General features: G+C 37.9%; 1 protein-coding gene across 1 annotated transcript; it reads left to right on the top strand.

Annotated features, from left to right (window-relative positions):
• Window positions 1-2,055: 2,055 nt before the first annotated feature.
• Window positions 2,056-3,851, top strand: LOC121760093 (galactan beta-1,4-galactosyltransferase GALS1-like). The gene is made up of 2 exons (XM_042155702.1): window positions 2,056-3,204; window positions 3,269-3,851. The coding sequence occupies exons 1-2, from the start codon at window positions 2,153-2,155 to the stop codon at window positions 3,618-3,620; spliced, it is 1,404 nt and encodes a 467-aa protein (XP_042011636.1). The 5' UTR covers window positions 2,056-2,152; the 3' UTR covers window positions 3,621-3,851.
• Window positions 3,852-16,225: the final 12,374 nt, after the last annotated feature.

Raw genomic sequence — 16,225 nt, 5'->3', positions numbered from 1 at the left:
CATACATTCATTCAAACTGGAACTTTCTCGATGCTACTACTATTTATAGTTTAAACAGTGAACAGTTTTGATTTTCACTTTGAATATATCTAACTTACTTCCTCATTTTTTTTTCACAAAATTTAAGAAAGAAATATATAATATATTAAATATACATAGATAATATGGTAGGAAGGAGGAAAAAGTAGAGAGAAATAAAGTCATAGTGAGAAAATGTGTTACATTTTGCTAGTGAAAATAGAGTAAGAGTAATAAAATGTGGAATAAAGCTATACGACCACATTATGGCCAGCCATAAATTAATTAAATAACAAAAAAAATTAATTTTTTTTCAAATTTTTGGTGTAATACTACTTGATTTTACTTTTATATCATCTTCATTATATGTTGCTCAACATGTTAGTGTTGCTCTTTCGTAGTTTTTGCTCAACTTATTACTACTGTCATTTCTTGATTGTTGCTCAACGTATACAGTAATTCGTGATATTAATGTGTTTTACGTAATGGAATTCAAAGATAAGTATCAACTCACAAGTCCATTCACACACATATAAGTTTATATCGGTAATTCAATTTTTTTAATACATGTAAATGGACTAAATTAACTCTTTATGGCCGGCCACATTATGTCCATTTAGCATCACCCTAAAATGTGTTATTTTTTCCTAAAAGGGGATATGACTTAATAAGCATGGAATGTCCCAAAAAAAAAAACTCAATTGTCCTGAAATGGAGGGAGTACTGTTTCCTAATTTTCATTAACGAGTTAATATATGGAGTAGTTGATAAATTCATGTTTAACTCTCAATTCTTAGCTAAACCAAGCAAAGAAAATAAGACAGATATGACAAACAAGATTGCTCTATAGCCTGCTTGCACCAACAACTCATCCACCTAAATGTAACAAGAATCAACTGTTTTCTTTTTTAATTTAACTTTAGAATAAAATATCATTCCACATTTCCATGAACACTACATAACGTACTCACCGAATTATTAACAAGACAACAAAAGAAGCTACTCCATATATTGTCCATTTTTACGTTCAATTATTATCATTTTTTGTATTTTATCTTCCTCGCCTTTGGCAATTACCAAATAAAAAAAGACAAGAATTACAGATACAGAAATACACTGATCGTGCTTGCATTGTTGCACACGTGTTGCAATTCTGTTGTGTAACTTGTGTTGCCCAAGAGCGAGCGTGAAGAAATTATCATGTCCGACACAAGTCTATATGATAAATTCTTCAGACAAGAGGTTAGCTGTAACCCAATTATTCATTACTGGAATTTCTTTGCTATAAGTAATAAATAATGAGGGAGCTGTGTGCCTGTGTCGTAGCTAGTCTTATTTTATACTAGTACTCCTTAACTGATGATTGAGTAAATGTATTCAAGTATACAAAATAATTACTACTACTAGTAGTTGTCAAGAAACATATACTCCGTGAAACATAGATGATGTTAATGACTAACTCGAAGATGTCAACATTAATTTTACTCCCTCCGTTCTTAATAATTCGTCACCATTAGACTCGGCACGGGTTTAAAAAAATATAATAAAAAGTGGGTTGAAAAAGTTGGTCGCACGTGAGTCCTACTTTTATATATTAGTTTTATAATAAAATGTGAGTGTGAATGAGTCAGTGGAATGTAGGGTCGACTACCAAAAATGGTAAAAGTGAAAGGTGACAAATTTTTTGGGACGAACGGAAATGCAAATAGGTGACAAATTTTTTGAGAAGGAGAGAGTACTTAAAATTTGTCACTCTGCATTACCTTGAATTGACCTCCAAAAAAATGTCTTTCTACCATAATTTTGTCTCAAGTTCACACAATTGTCTTGAGAAATTAGTTTCACCATCTGTTAGTAAATAAGAGTCCTCAATCCTATTTTAAAAGAAAGAATATGGAAGATGTGAATTTAATTGAACTGTAATTATGAGGTAAAGAGAGCAGAAAAATGGAGAGAAATAAGTGTATTTAAGTAAATAATAGGAGATCCAGGGGTATAGATATCACCGAATAATAAAATAATAAACGATGAATGTATATTCATTACATTACAGATAATCACATTCAGTCGCAACGCAAAGCTACTGTCGGTCTAGCTTTCTCGGTGGTCAATATCAAACAACACTCCTGTTTCAATGAAGAAGGACGGAGCTCTGCCTCCCCTCGCCACCGCCAAGATCTTCCTCTGCTTCGAGACCAAGTCCTTCCTAGCCACATTGTTGGGCCTCACTCTCGTCGTCGTGGTGTGGAATCTCCAGCCCTACCACGACAACATCCTCTCCACCACCGGCTGCGCGGCTGCGTCTCCGCCGATAAGATCCTCCCCTCTATTGGATCCCAACAAGCGCACATTCGAAGCTTACGGCAGCGCGGCGGCTCTCTTCGTCCAAATGGGCGCGTACCGCGGTGGCCCGGCCACGTTCGCGGTGGTTGGGCTGGCGTCGAAGCCCACGCACGTGTTCGGCAAGCCCTGGTACAAATGCGAGTGGGTACCCAACAACGGCAACGCCTCAATTCGAGCCAAGGCGTATAAAATGCTTCCTGATTGGGGCTACGGTCGAGCCTACACGGTCGTCGTCGTCAATTGCACATTCGCGCAAAACCCAAACGCCGACAACAGCGGCGGCAAGCTCATGATCTACGCCTACTACGGCGAGTCCCCGCGGCGGTACGAGAAGTTCACCGCGCTGGAGGAGGCGGCGGGAGGCTACGACGAGTCGGATTACAAACCGCCGTATAAGTACGATTACCTGTACTGCGGTTCGTCGTTGTACGGGAACCTGAACGCGAGCAGAATGCGGGAGTGGATGGCGTACCACGCGTGGTTCTTCGGAGCGAAATCGCATTTCGTGTTACACGACGCCGGCGGGGTGTCGGCGGCGGTGAAGGCGGTGCTGGAGCCTTGGATTAGGGCGGGGAGGGTGACGCTGCAGGATATTAGGGCCCAGGCGGAGTACGACGGTTACTACTACAACCAGTTTTTGGTAGTGAACGATTGCCTCCACCGCCACCGCTACGCCGCCAACTGGACTTTCTATTTCGATGTTGACGAGTATATTCATCTCCCCGACGGCACCGCTCTGGAGTCGGTGTTGAAGGATTTCTCCAATAACACACAGTTCACCATTGAGCAGAATGCAATGTCCAGTTCACTCTGCTTAAACGATCCATCTCGAGACTATTCAAGGTATATTAAATCATCTAAATTCCTAAATTTATTAAATTGGAGTTTGATTTTCAAATTTACACAGGGAATGGGGGTTCGAGAAGCTTCAATTCAGAGACTCGAGAAGCAGAATAAGGCGAGATCGGAAATACGCGATTCAAGCTAAAAACGCCTACGCCACCGGCGTCCACATGTCGGAGAATGTGGCCGGCGGGACTCTCCACAAAACAGAGAGCAGAATCCGGTACTACCACTACCACAACACCATCACCGTCCACGAGGAGCTCTGCCGCAACCTCCTCCAGGCCTCCGCCGCCAATGCCACCACCTGGCTCGACAAGATCCCTTATGTATACGACGATAGCATGAAAAACTTAGCCCCCACAATCAAGGAGTTCGAGCGGAACACCATCGGCCGACCACGACCACGATACTAATTACTAATCCACTAGTAAATTCTTTTTTTAAAACTATTTAAAACTATTCTTTATCCTCCATTCCAACTCCAAAAGTTTATGATTGCACCGACGACACAATCATCCAATCTGTCAAACGGTGAAATTCTAAGCGACGCGTGGCACTATAGCATCTTAGGTCAAATTGTACTGCATTTAGGTTTACAACAATTATTAAGTTTTTATATCTATATAAATATTTCTTGTGTGGTACTCCATGTTATATCGCCTCCACTGGTTGGAGATGGTCTACATTCCCCACCACTGCTGGCACGTAGAGATGCCCACTGGTTCCGGTTCCGAATCGGAACCGTGGCAATTTTCCCGAACCGGAACCGTCGCAATTCGGGTCGCGGTCCGGTTCAGGTTCAAGATATTCCGAACCGGAACCGTCACCGAACCGGCGGTTCGGGACGGTTCGGAACCGGCGGTTAACCGGCGGAACCGCTGGTTCGGGCGCGTATATCAAGGCATCGGGGATGGGGCCGACGGCGGCAGCTTTTCAGCTGCAAAACCGGCCGGTTTCGGCGGTTTTTTGGCGGTTGACCGGCGGTTAACCGTGAAAACCGGCGGTTTTGCCCGGAAACCGGCGGTTCCGGCGATTTTCCGCCAAAACCGCCGGTTTTCCGAATATTCAATTTTTTTTTTTCAAATTCGAATTCTTCCATAAGAGTTTCTCTCTTCAATCTCCCAATTCTCTCTCTTTGTCTCCAATTTATCATTTGTGCTATCGTGCTTCCATTTAATTACGTAAGTGCTACTCTTATTATATTACATTGTTGTATGTTGTATACTTGTAGTTGTAGTCTTGTAGATGTATTATGTATATGTATTGTAAATTGTAATGTATCGTTGTCCGTTACAACTCAAACTCAATAAAATTGATATCATTTTCTCCTTATTCGTCGTATTTCTATTTGAATTATACATTGTCTTGTTCCAATTTGTTATATAAATCCAAATTTCAAATTCAAAAAAAAAACAAAAAAAAAAAACCGAACCGCGAAACCGCCGGTTCCGAACCGGAACCGCCTAAACCGCCGAAAAAACCGGCGGTTCCGAACCGGAACCGGAACCGCTGGTTTTCGAATCGGAACCGGAACCGTGAAATAGCCTCACGGTTCGGTTCCGGTTCCACCTTCGACAAAACCGGAACCGGCGGTTCCGAACCGGAACCGCCGGTTTTTGAACCGTGGGCAACACTACTGGCACGGGTGATTCGTGGCTGTGTGGGAGAGAGACTAACATTATGCATATTAATTAATAGGACTACTATAATTTAATACTCATAGAGAGAATGAAAGTTTGATAGATTTCACTCGATGTCTCTGTCGATTTCAATTAATTAACTAATTGATTGATTTGGTGTGGAGACTTTTGTTTTTGTTAAAGTAGACATTATTTAAAGATAATCGCCATGTAATAAGCCTTGATCTTTGGATAAATATTTACAACTAGTTGAAACGGAATAGTGCTGTGGCATGCATGTGCTTTAATGATTGATTTATGCAAGTAGCTACTACTACTATTCCATCTATTTAATCTATTTCTCTTTTAGGGACTATAAACAACCAAATTTTATACCACCAAAAAATATTATACTATTAGTAATTTGATATATTAATTATTTAATATATTAATTATATATTAAAATAATAAATATAGTTAGTGGACAAGTTAAAAAGACTTATTAGTCTTCAGCCTCATTTTCAATTTTTTTTATATTTGAATTGTCTCTATATTACTTTTCAAATTTGAATTAAAGTATGCATTAATTATATTTTATGGTTATGAAAAAGTATAAAAATTATATATAAATTATTAATATATGGCCACAATATTATGCACGATCCATGTACTATATATGCGCCCATATGTTTTAATAATGCATAAATAAATCAATTTTTCTCAAATAAATCAGTTTCCATATGTTTTAACAATGCATAAATAAATCAAATTTTTCTCAAATAAACCAGTTTTTAGTTGAACAAAATTTGACCACGTAGATTTGTTATTTCTTTTATTCTTATTACTTGGATTTACGATAATGATAATAACAATAGTGAATGATGGAGGCACATACTCATGCCAATACCGTTACAAATATGATTGCCTTTTCTTTTCTTACTTTTTCTGTTGAGTAAAAAGACTAGTGCAGTTAGGCAATTCTAGTTACTATTTCCTTAATTTGGAGACATTTATTCACTGGAAAAGTCTATTTAGCTTCCCAAGTTTCAATCATACCATTACAAATCATGAGTTCTTACTATTTTTTTCTAGCCCATTAATAGAATTCCATTTTAATGAAGGAGATTAGATTTATTCCGAATGTGGGAGTGACGCACAAGGTTATGCGTCGTTATTAATGAAACGCACAACCTTTATGCGTCTTTGGTTAATGACGCACAAGGGTTATGCGTCGTTCAAAGACGCATAAGCATTATGCGTCTTACCCTAATGATGCATAAACCTTATGCGTCACGCTGGTAAGTATTCCCGCCTATCACGTGGGTGACCCGGGTTCAATCCCCAGCAACGGCGCATTTTTTTAAGTGAGTAGTATTTGATAAAAATGAGTTATTTTAAACATTGTTTTTTGGCAAATAGATATTACTCTTATAAAAGAATTAATTAAAGAAGTTAATTGGAATTATTTTACGAATTTGATAGACACTTCGCATAAGCTTCTTTTGTTACAAACATGTCTCAAATAATTTCATTTGTACAATGACTTCGTATTGATATTCCACCCTGATTTGGCGTATTAAAGAAAATGCAAATGAAGACGTATGGGGTTGTATCTATCTTCTACTAACAAATAACAATATGTCACGATAGGGGTGTAATCAATTGTTAACTCTATTTTTAATTGCTAACTACAATTAATTTTAAATCATAAGATTTGTAGAGATCTAGTGGTTTATAAATTTATATGTATAATTTCGTTTTATTATTATTTAAATTTAAAAAGATATGAAAACTATTAAAATTAAGATTTTAGATCGAATATCAATGTAGTGTATTAAACATATCAATACGATTAATAACAATTTTTTTATAACTAACTTTTTGCTAAATGAGATTAATAATAATTTTTTATACACTATATTGATACTCGTGATTGAATGATCTTGTGCTTGATTTGATTGAATGATCTTGTGCTTGATTTGATTGTAATTAGCAATTTAAGGATGAGTTAACAATATCAGGGTGGAATATCAATACGAAGTCATTATACAAATGAAATTATTTGAGACATGTTTGTAACAAAAGAAGCTTATGCGAAGTGTCTATCAAATTCATAAAATAATTCCAATTAACTTCTTTAATTAATTCTTTTATAAGAGTAATATCTATTTGCCAAAAACAAATGTTTAGAATAACTCATTTTTATCAAATACTACTCACTTTAAAAAATGCGCCGTTGCCGGGGATCGAACCCGGGTCACCCGCTTGATAGGCGGGAATACTTACCAGCGTGACGCATAAGGGTTATGCGTCATTAGGGTAAGACGCATAATGCTTATGCGTCTTTAAACGACACATAACCCTTGTGCGTCATTAACCAAAGACGCATAAGGGTTGTGCGTTTCATTAATAACGACGCATAACCCTTGTGCGTCACTCCCCCATTCGGAATAAATCTACTCTCCTTCATTAAAATGGAATTTCATTAATGGGCTAGAACAAAAATAGAAAGATCTCTACAAATCATCAAATGTATTAGAACAAAATTGATAAAGTAAGAGAGATAAAAAGAAAGATAGTTAAACTTAAAATAGTGTTAGTTGTTGGAAGAGATGATCAGACGCCTAGGCTTGATCAAGCCAATGCTAATCAACTTGATCAAGCCACTGCATGCCGACGCTCACATTGCATGCCGCTGCTTGATCAAGCCGTCGCTAACCAAGTTGATCAAGCCGCCACATGCAGAGTTGATCAACAAGCCGCAATGCATGATCTCAAGTCACTGGACCGCCAAGCTGATCAAGCTGCAATACATTGTCTCAAGTCACTGGACTGTCAAGCTGATCAAGCTGCAATGCATTGTGCACGAGCCAAAACAATCACGAACTCCACGAGAGCTGAAGCTGAGAATGAGACAAAGAAGAGTAAGGAGTGTGCGGAACAAAAGGAGCCAATGATCAACCTTGCACGTGTTGAAACCGCAGACAAGCGAGCTAAGATGGGGGACCACATATGTACTTGGCGTGACTTGGTGTTGCATGGTTTAAAGAGGAAACATGTTTTGCAGAGTTTGTTAAAGTAGATTAGTACAATGTTCTAGACCATTCGAATGAAGAATATATGTATTGCATCTTGTTACATTTGAATTAATAAAAAATGTGGAATTGAGAGCTTTCTGCAAATACATCTCGAGCATGTTTTCTTTCTTCTTCGTAGCTTCCGCAGCTTCTTTTCATGGTATCAGAGCAGGATTCTTTTGATCCTGGCTCTCTTACTCTTGTTTTTGGTTTTACTCTTCACTACCAAAAATGGCAGAAGCCAATGAAACTATTCCAGTGGCAACACTGCCACCAATCTTCTCTCAACTACCCGCAATCTTAGTGAAGCTAACTGATGGAAACTTTCTTATGTGGCAGCAACAAGTTGATGCGGTGTATGGCTACGGCCTTGAAGGATTTATCACAGGGGACACTGATCCCCCTCCACAATTGATTCCAGACAGAGATGGAGAGTCTATGGTCTCAAATCCAGCTTTCATAAGTTGGCAAAGACAAGATAGAAGAGTGGCTGGATGGCTCTTGTCTTCATTATCGGAAAATGCTCTAACCTTGGTGGTTGGGCCCAGATCTGCTAGAGACATATGGTGTGTTCTAGAGACTAACTTTGCAAGCTGCTCCACATCGAAGGTGATGCAATATCGATAATAAATGCAGAATTTGAAGAAAGATGGAATGTCAATGACTGATTATCTTGGCAAGATGCAAACATATTTTGACTTGTTTGGTTCAGTGGGCTGTAGAATCTCAGAAGCTGAGCAAGTTTTTCAAATCATTGGAGGACTTGGGCAGGATTATGATCCTGTTGTATGTGCAGTAACTTCCAGATCAGATCCTTGGAGTCTTGGAGATGTCAGTGCATTTCCACTCAGCTTTGAGTCAAGGATGGAGTCAACTAGAGCAAGTTCTATCAGCACAGATGTATCACAACCATCATTGAATCTTGTCCAGCAGCAGTCTGGGCAGAAGAGGGAGTCTCAAAATTTCAACAACAACAGATTTGAAGCAGCAAATGGAAGAGGCTTTGGAGGAAGATTTCAGAGAGGAGGAAGAGGTGGCAGAGGCTTTGGACGAGGAAACGACAAAATTGTTTGTCAGTTATGTGAGAAGCCTGGCCATTCTGCAGCAAAATGTTGGCATAGGTTTGAGCAAAACTTCACACCACCTCAAGTCCAGTTTAGAGGAAGTTCTCCTTAACAACATAATCAAGGATTCTTCAATCCTTCAGCTCATCTTGTACAGTCAGTGCCTAGGTCCCCTTCGGCATCCTTCTCTGTTGGAACTCCACCAGAGTTTAACTATGGATCAAATGCATCATCAGGCTGGTATCCAGACTCAGGGGAAACACACCATGTGTTCAATGACTTGAGCAATCTCAACATAAGCACTGAATACACAGGAGGTAAGTATCTCTTGCTTGGTAATGGATCTGTTGTTAATATAACAAATATTGGAGAAAGTGCATTTAAATCTCACTCAACTAGATTCTCTAGAAAGCTTCATCTCAAAAATCTTTTGCATGTACCTAACATCACCAAGAATCTACTGAGTGTTTTCAAATTTGCTCAAGACAATTCTGTCTTCTTTGAATTTCATCCAAGTTTCTGTTTTGTCAAGGACATGAGCACCAGTGAGGTAGTACTCAAAGGAACTCTGGAAAAAGGCCTTTATCATTTCCTAGTAGATCATACCCCAATCAAGCGTGGCCCTGTCCCCATTGCTTCCTCCAGTCCAGAGAGTCCAGCTGTCCATTCCCTGAGCTTGAGCAAACAATCCAGCAGTAGTTCCAATCAAGTTTCTGGTTCTGTTTTGTCTTTATGGCATAGTAGACTAGGACATCCTGCTCTAGATGTTGTTAAACTTGCTCTCAACAGCTGTAATATTCCCTATAATTCAATAAAAACTACTTTACTTTGCTATCCTTGTTGTGTGTCTAAAGCTCATAGACTACCATATCCACATTCTGCTTCACAACACAATGCACTTCTTGAACTTGTTCATAGTGATCTGTGGGGGCCTTCTCCAGTTAAATCTAGAAATGGATATTCTTATTATGTTTCATTTGTTAACCATTTCTCTAGATTCACCTGGATTTACTTACTCAAAAATAAAAGTGATCTCACTGTTGTTTTTAAACAGTTCAAACTTATGAGTGAAAACCTTCAATCAGACTGGGGAGGTGAGTATCAAGGATTATTTCCTTTTCTGAAAGAGAGTGGGGTAGTTCATAGAGTATCATGTCCGTACACACCACAACAAAACGGTTTGGCTGAGAGAAAACACAGACACATTGTAGAAACTGGCTTAGCCCTGTTAGCTCAATCTTATCTTCCTCAGAGATTCTGGGATGATTCATTTGTCACAGTTGTTTATCTTATTAATCTTATGCCGTCCAAAATCATCAACAACATTTCCCCATATGAGGCTCTTTTTCACTCCAAACCTGACTACTCAACACTTAGAATTTTTGGTTGTTTATGTTTTCCTTATACTAGCCCTTATAATAATCACAAACTTCAATTTAGGTCTGTTAAATGGACTTTTCTGGGATATAGCCCCTCTCACAAAGGATACAAAGTTCTTCTACCTAAAGGGAAGGTCATAGTGACTAGATATGTCATCTTTGATGAGACTGTTTTTCCATTTCAAATTTCTCCATCTTCTACTGCCACTGTTGCTCCACCACCACCACCATGTGATCATTCTCCCATGCCGCCCATCCTTGCACCTGTCGTCTCACCTCATAGAGAAAATGCTGCACCAGATCACTCAGCTGGTACAGATTCTGTCAATAGTCCTTCACCGCAGCCATCACCTGTTGTTCAGTCATCAGATTCCTCAACTCATGATGTCCCTCCAATCACTCCAGCAGTCACTCAGGCAACTTATTCAATGACAACCAGATCAAAATCTGGAATTTTTAAGCCTTGAGTCTTCACTCTTTCTGTGTCATCTCATCTGCCTAAGTCAGCTCTAGAAGCCTTACTTGTTCCTTGTTGGAAATCTGCTATGTCTAGTGAATTTAATGCACTTCTTAACAATAAACATGGATATTAACAACACTTCCTCCAGGCAAGAATCTTATAGGGTGCACTTGGGTTTTCAAGATTAAACTTCACTTATCTGGTGTCATTGCTAGATATAAAGATAGATTGGTTGCTCAAGGCTTCTCTCAACAGCCTGGGTTTGATTTTAATGAGACTTTCGGCCCAATTGTAAAGCCTACTACAATTAGAATCATCCTCAGTCTTGCTGTGTCTCTTGGCTGGGCAGTAACTCACCTTGATGTGAATAATGCTTTTCTTAATGGTGAGCTTAAGGAGGACATCTACATGAAACAACCAGTTGGTTTTTAACAAGGGGGTTCTCACTTGGTGTGCAAACTCAACAAAGCAATCTATGGACTAAAACAAGCTTCTAGAGCATGGTTCTTCATAGTTCATTCTGTCCTGATCAAGCTTGGCTTCTCCCAATCCAAATCTGATGCTTCCATGTTCATTAGACAGAGATGTGGGGAGGTTATCTACTTGCTTATCTATGTAGATGACATGCTCATCACAAGGACTTCTCAAGACTCCATTCAGATGGTGATATCTCAGCTCAACTCTTGATTTTCATTAAAAGATCTTGGGGAGGTGAGCTTGTTCTTGGGAGTTGAAGTTGTCAAGACTACTAATGGAGGTGTACATCTTTGCCAATCCAACTACATCAAAGATCTTTTAAAGAAAGCTAACATGAGAGATGCAAAAGGGTGTCCAACTCCAATGATCTTGAGTTCAGAGTTGAGCAAGCATTCTGGGGAACCTATATCTGATCCAAAATTTTACAGGAGCATAGTTGGAGCCTTGCAATATGCTGCAATCACTAGGCCAGACATCAACTTTGCTGTGAACAAAGTGAGTCAGTATATGGCAGAACCATTGGACACACATTGAAGGGCAGTTAAAAGGATCTTGAGATATCTCTCAGGAACTTTGAATCATGGAATTCAGATTAGGAAATCAACTAGTGACATTTCTGCTTTTTCAGACTCAGACTGGGCATCAGACTTGGATGATAGGTGGTCTACTACTGGTGTTTGTGCCTATCATGGAAGAAATCTTGCATCATGGTGTGTGAAGAAGCAAACTGTGGTTGCTAGATCTAGCACATAGGCTGAATACAGAAGTCTAGCTCAAGCTGCTGCAGATGTGAGCTGGCTATCTTCAATGCTTGGTGAGTTGAAGATAAAGAAGAAGGGAAGTCCAGTAATTTGGGTAGATAACACAAGTGCTATAACTTTAGCATCGAACCTAGTGCTTCATGCAAGGACCAAACATATTGAACTGGACATACATTTTGTTAGAGACAAAGTACTGGGTAAGGAAATTGAGTTGAGACATGTTCCTACGGCTGATCAGGTAGCAGACATTTTCACTAAGCCATTGAGTCATCAACCCTTCGTGAAGCTAAGAGAAAGGTTGGGTGTAGTGTCGTTAGCCTCGCTCGGGTTGAGAGAGTGTGTTGGAAGAGATGATCAGACGCCTAGGCTGGATCAAGCCTCTGGTAATCAACTTGATCAAGCCGCTGCATGCCGGCGCTCATATTGCATGCCGCAGCTTGATCAAGCCGCCGCTAACCAAGTTGATCAAGCCGCCACATGCAGAGTTGATCAACAAGCCGCAATGCATGATCTCAGGTCATTGGACCGACAAGCTGATCAAGCTGCAATACATTGTCTCAAGTCACTGAACCGTCATGCTGATCAAGCTGCAATGCATTGTGCACGAGCCAAAACAATCACGAACTCCACGAGAGCTGAAGCTGAGAATGAGACAAAGAAGAGTAAGGAGTGTACGACACAAAAGGAGCCAATGATCAACCTCGCACGTGTTGAAACCGCAGACAAGCGAGCTAAGATGGAGGACCACATATGTACTTGGCGGGACGTGGTGTTGCGTGGTTTAAAGAGGAAACATGCTTTGCAGAGTTTGTTAAAGTAGATTAGTACAATGTTCTAGACCATTCGAATGAAGAATATATGTATTGCATCTTGTTATATTTGAATTAATGAAAAATGTGGAATTGAGAGCTTTCTGCAAATACATCTCTAGCATGTCTTCTTTCTTCTTCGAAACTTCCGCAGCTTCTTTTCATGGTATCAGAGCAAGATTCTTTTGATCCTGGCTCTCTTACTCTTGTTTTTTGTTTTACTCTTCATTACCAAAAATGGCAGAAGCCAATGAAACTATTCCAGTGGCAACACTGCCACCAATCTTCTCTCAACTACCCCCAATCTCAGTGAAGCTAACTGATGGAAACTTTCTTACGTGGCAGCAACAAGTTGATGTTGCGGTGTATGGCTACGGCCTTGAAGGATTTATCACAGGGACACTGATCCCCCTCCACAATTGATTCCAGACCGAGATGGAGAGTCTATAATATAATAACCTTTTTGAGAAGGTAAATGAGAAATACACCTTCTCAATGTACTTTTTCCCTTGGAGAGGCTATAAAGCAATCAAATTCATTTTAGCAAAACGAAAGTAGTAAACATTCTTCTTACTTATTTATTTATTTATTTATTTATTTATTTATTATTATTATTATTATTATTATTATTATTATTATTATTATTATTATTATTATTATTATAGGCTACAGTTTGTAAAACAGGGTCTATATACAGAACTAGTAAGGCAGACTAACTTAACTCAACTTAACTCCCAACTATAAAGCAATCAAATTCATTTTAGCAGAACGAAAGTAGTAAACATTCTTCTTATTTATTATTATTATTATTATTATTATTATTATTATTATAGGCTACAGTTTGTAAAACAGGGTCTATATACAGAACTATTAAGGCAGACTAACTTAACTCCCAACATATAATGAGCCCAGCTAATTAAATCCCACTTAAATATGTGCCCAAACTCTTTTTTGCATAGGTGGAAGCCCAAACTAAGTCAGATTAGATTATACACTTAATATGCGCTTTAGCAAAAGCTATAAAACACAAACACACTAACTAAAAAAAATCAAATTTACATTGCACTATCATATATTTAATCACGTTAATTGCAAGGAATTTTGTACTATTATATATAAAAATATTTATACTTATATATTTTACAAATATTATCACAATACGAAGATTACTACTTATGGGATATTATAACCGACACACATAAATATTTAAAATAACAAAATATATAGTATGTCCTTGTTAATGGGAATTGAAGTCGGCCACCTGCTAAATTTTGTCTCTGTCGTTTTGCGACATACCAAATCGAGTTTAATATCTTAAACGGCCGAATCCTTCCAAATATATTCCAATTCCCAAAAGCCCAAATTAACCTAACCGTACAATGAGGCTATACGCTTGGGCTAAAAGTTATAATTTGGGCTATAACCTTGGCCCACCACCAATATAGGCCATAACTCAAATATTATTATTGGGTAAAATCTTTGATGAATGGAATTCAAATAATAATCGTCCAACAATAAATATTAATGGCCAAGATTGGTCTTATGATTGTATATTAAGCAATTGAACAAAATGAACAAGTTATTTGACGAGTGGAATTTAGGTTTAAGAAATGTAAGGGAAAGTTGGTGAAAGGAGACGATGCAATGTGTGATTCATATATATATATATATATATATATATATATATATATGTGGGTGTGTTAAGGTCTTTCGCAGCTTTTCAGTCAAAGCTTCTTTTTAATCACAACCCTTGGATCCTTGAAGTGGATGGTTGTGATGATCTGCATTATTACACTATAATGGTGCATTATTAGTCGGTGTGCATTATTCAACTGAAATCCTGCATTATTACACTATAATGGTGCATTATTAGTCAGTGTGCATTATTCAACTAAAAATCTGCATTATTAAATGACACGTAGCATCAATCTAACCGTCGGATAACAAAATCGAGGGGCTGAGATTAAAAAGAACAATAGAACAAAAGATATAAAAAGGAAATGAATACATCCCTATATATATATATATATGTGTGTGTGTGTGTGTGTGATCATATGATAACCCATATTTATGGTGATAACCTAATAACCTATCATTCTATGGACGAAATATATCATTTTATAAAATAGAATATCATTTTATGGATTAAAAGTATCATTCTATGCATGCTGAAAAAATATCATTTTTAGTAAAATGACTGAACTATGAGGGAACGGAGAAATTATATAGTTTGGTAGTAATAAAATGTGAGTGAAATGAGGTTAGTGGAGTGTGGGCCTATTACCACGACGATTAATTGAGCACTTTTGATTTGACACGAGTTTAATCCTACTTTTTTTTATCAATTATCAAAAGTAGTAAAAAGTAAGGATGCCAATTAATTGTGGACAGACAAAAAAAAAATTTATGTCAATTTATCGTGAACGAAGGAAGTATATGTAATTGGGACACCTAATGTAGGATGGATTAAAATGAAAAACCCTTAAGTACTTAGGTGCCTCAACTAACAAGGTAAGAGACCTATAAGCCCTTGATGGTCTCAGGGGCAAAATAGTGAATAAGAAATCTAATTTATAACTTATCTAAAACGTGATCTTTCCCATGAAGGTGAAAAAAAACAAACCCTATTTTATGTGTTACTTTTGCTGTTCACTCTTATTTAAAATTATATAAATAACTGTAGTCATTTCTGCATGGTTGTATGCTATTGATCATTAGCCCCTGCACGTAGACAATTTTTTCTATGAACTAATTTGCGAACGCGACGCAACCTCTTATTAACACCTAGTACTACCATCAAATAAATAAATTATACTCCTCTATTAATAGTTAAGGGGTGCATCAGTGCATGGTGTAAGAATTCCACCACGTACGTAGAAAGGTTGAAGAATCCAGATCATCAAACTCATTCCAAGCCGACGGCTCAGATCCGCAGGCGTGAGGGCTGACGCATAACAATTTCTTTTCTCTTTTTCTAATACTAATTACTATAAAATCATCAATCCTTCGTCTCTCATTAATTATCTATTTATGCCAATTTTCCCATTAATTATTCATTTTAATTTTCACAATAAATAGTAAATAGGCTCTACAGTCTACTTATATTTTATTATAGAACTAATATATAAAAATAAATCACTAACTACTTCAATTATTTTTCTTTATATTTATTATTAAGGGATAAATGGAGTATTTACTACTACTATATAAAAGTTAGAGAGAGAGAGCAAAGTGAGGACTTGGTGTGCAAATTTTGGCATATATCTATGTATATGATGTGTGGGCGTGGAATATATCTTGGCCATGTAAATGAGAATCCCCTTTGGCACGTTTGCTTCCCTACATATATTTATCCAAATATTGCATTATCGT

The sequence above is a fragment of the Salvia splendens genome, chromosome 13 (genome assembly GCF_004379255.2).
Source record: "Salvia splendens isolate huo1 chromosome 13, SspV2, whole genome shotgun sequence".
NCBI classification, from domain to species: Eukaryota; Viridiplantae; Streptophyta; class Magnoliopsida; order Lamiales; family Lamiaceae; genus Salvia; species Salvia splendens.
The sequence above is the reverse complement of the archived record's forward strand: the minus strand, read 5'-3'. Positions and strand labels throughout refer to the sequence as shown.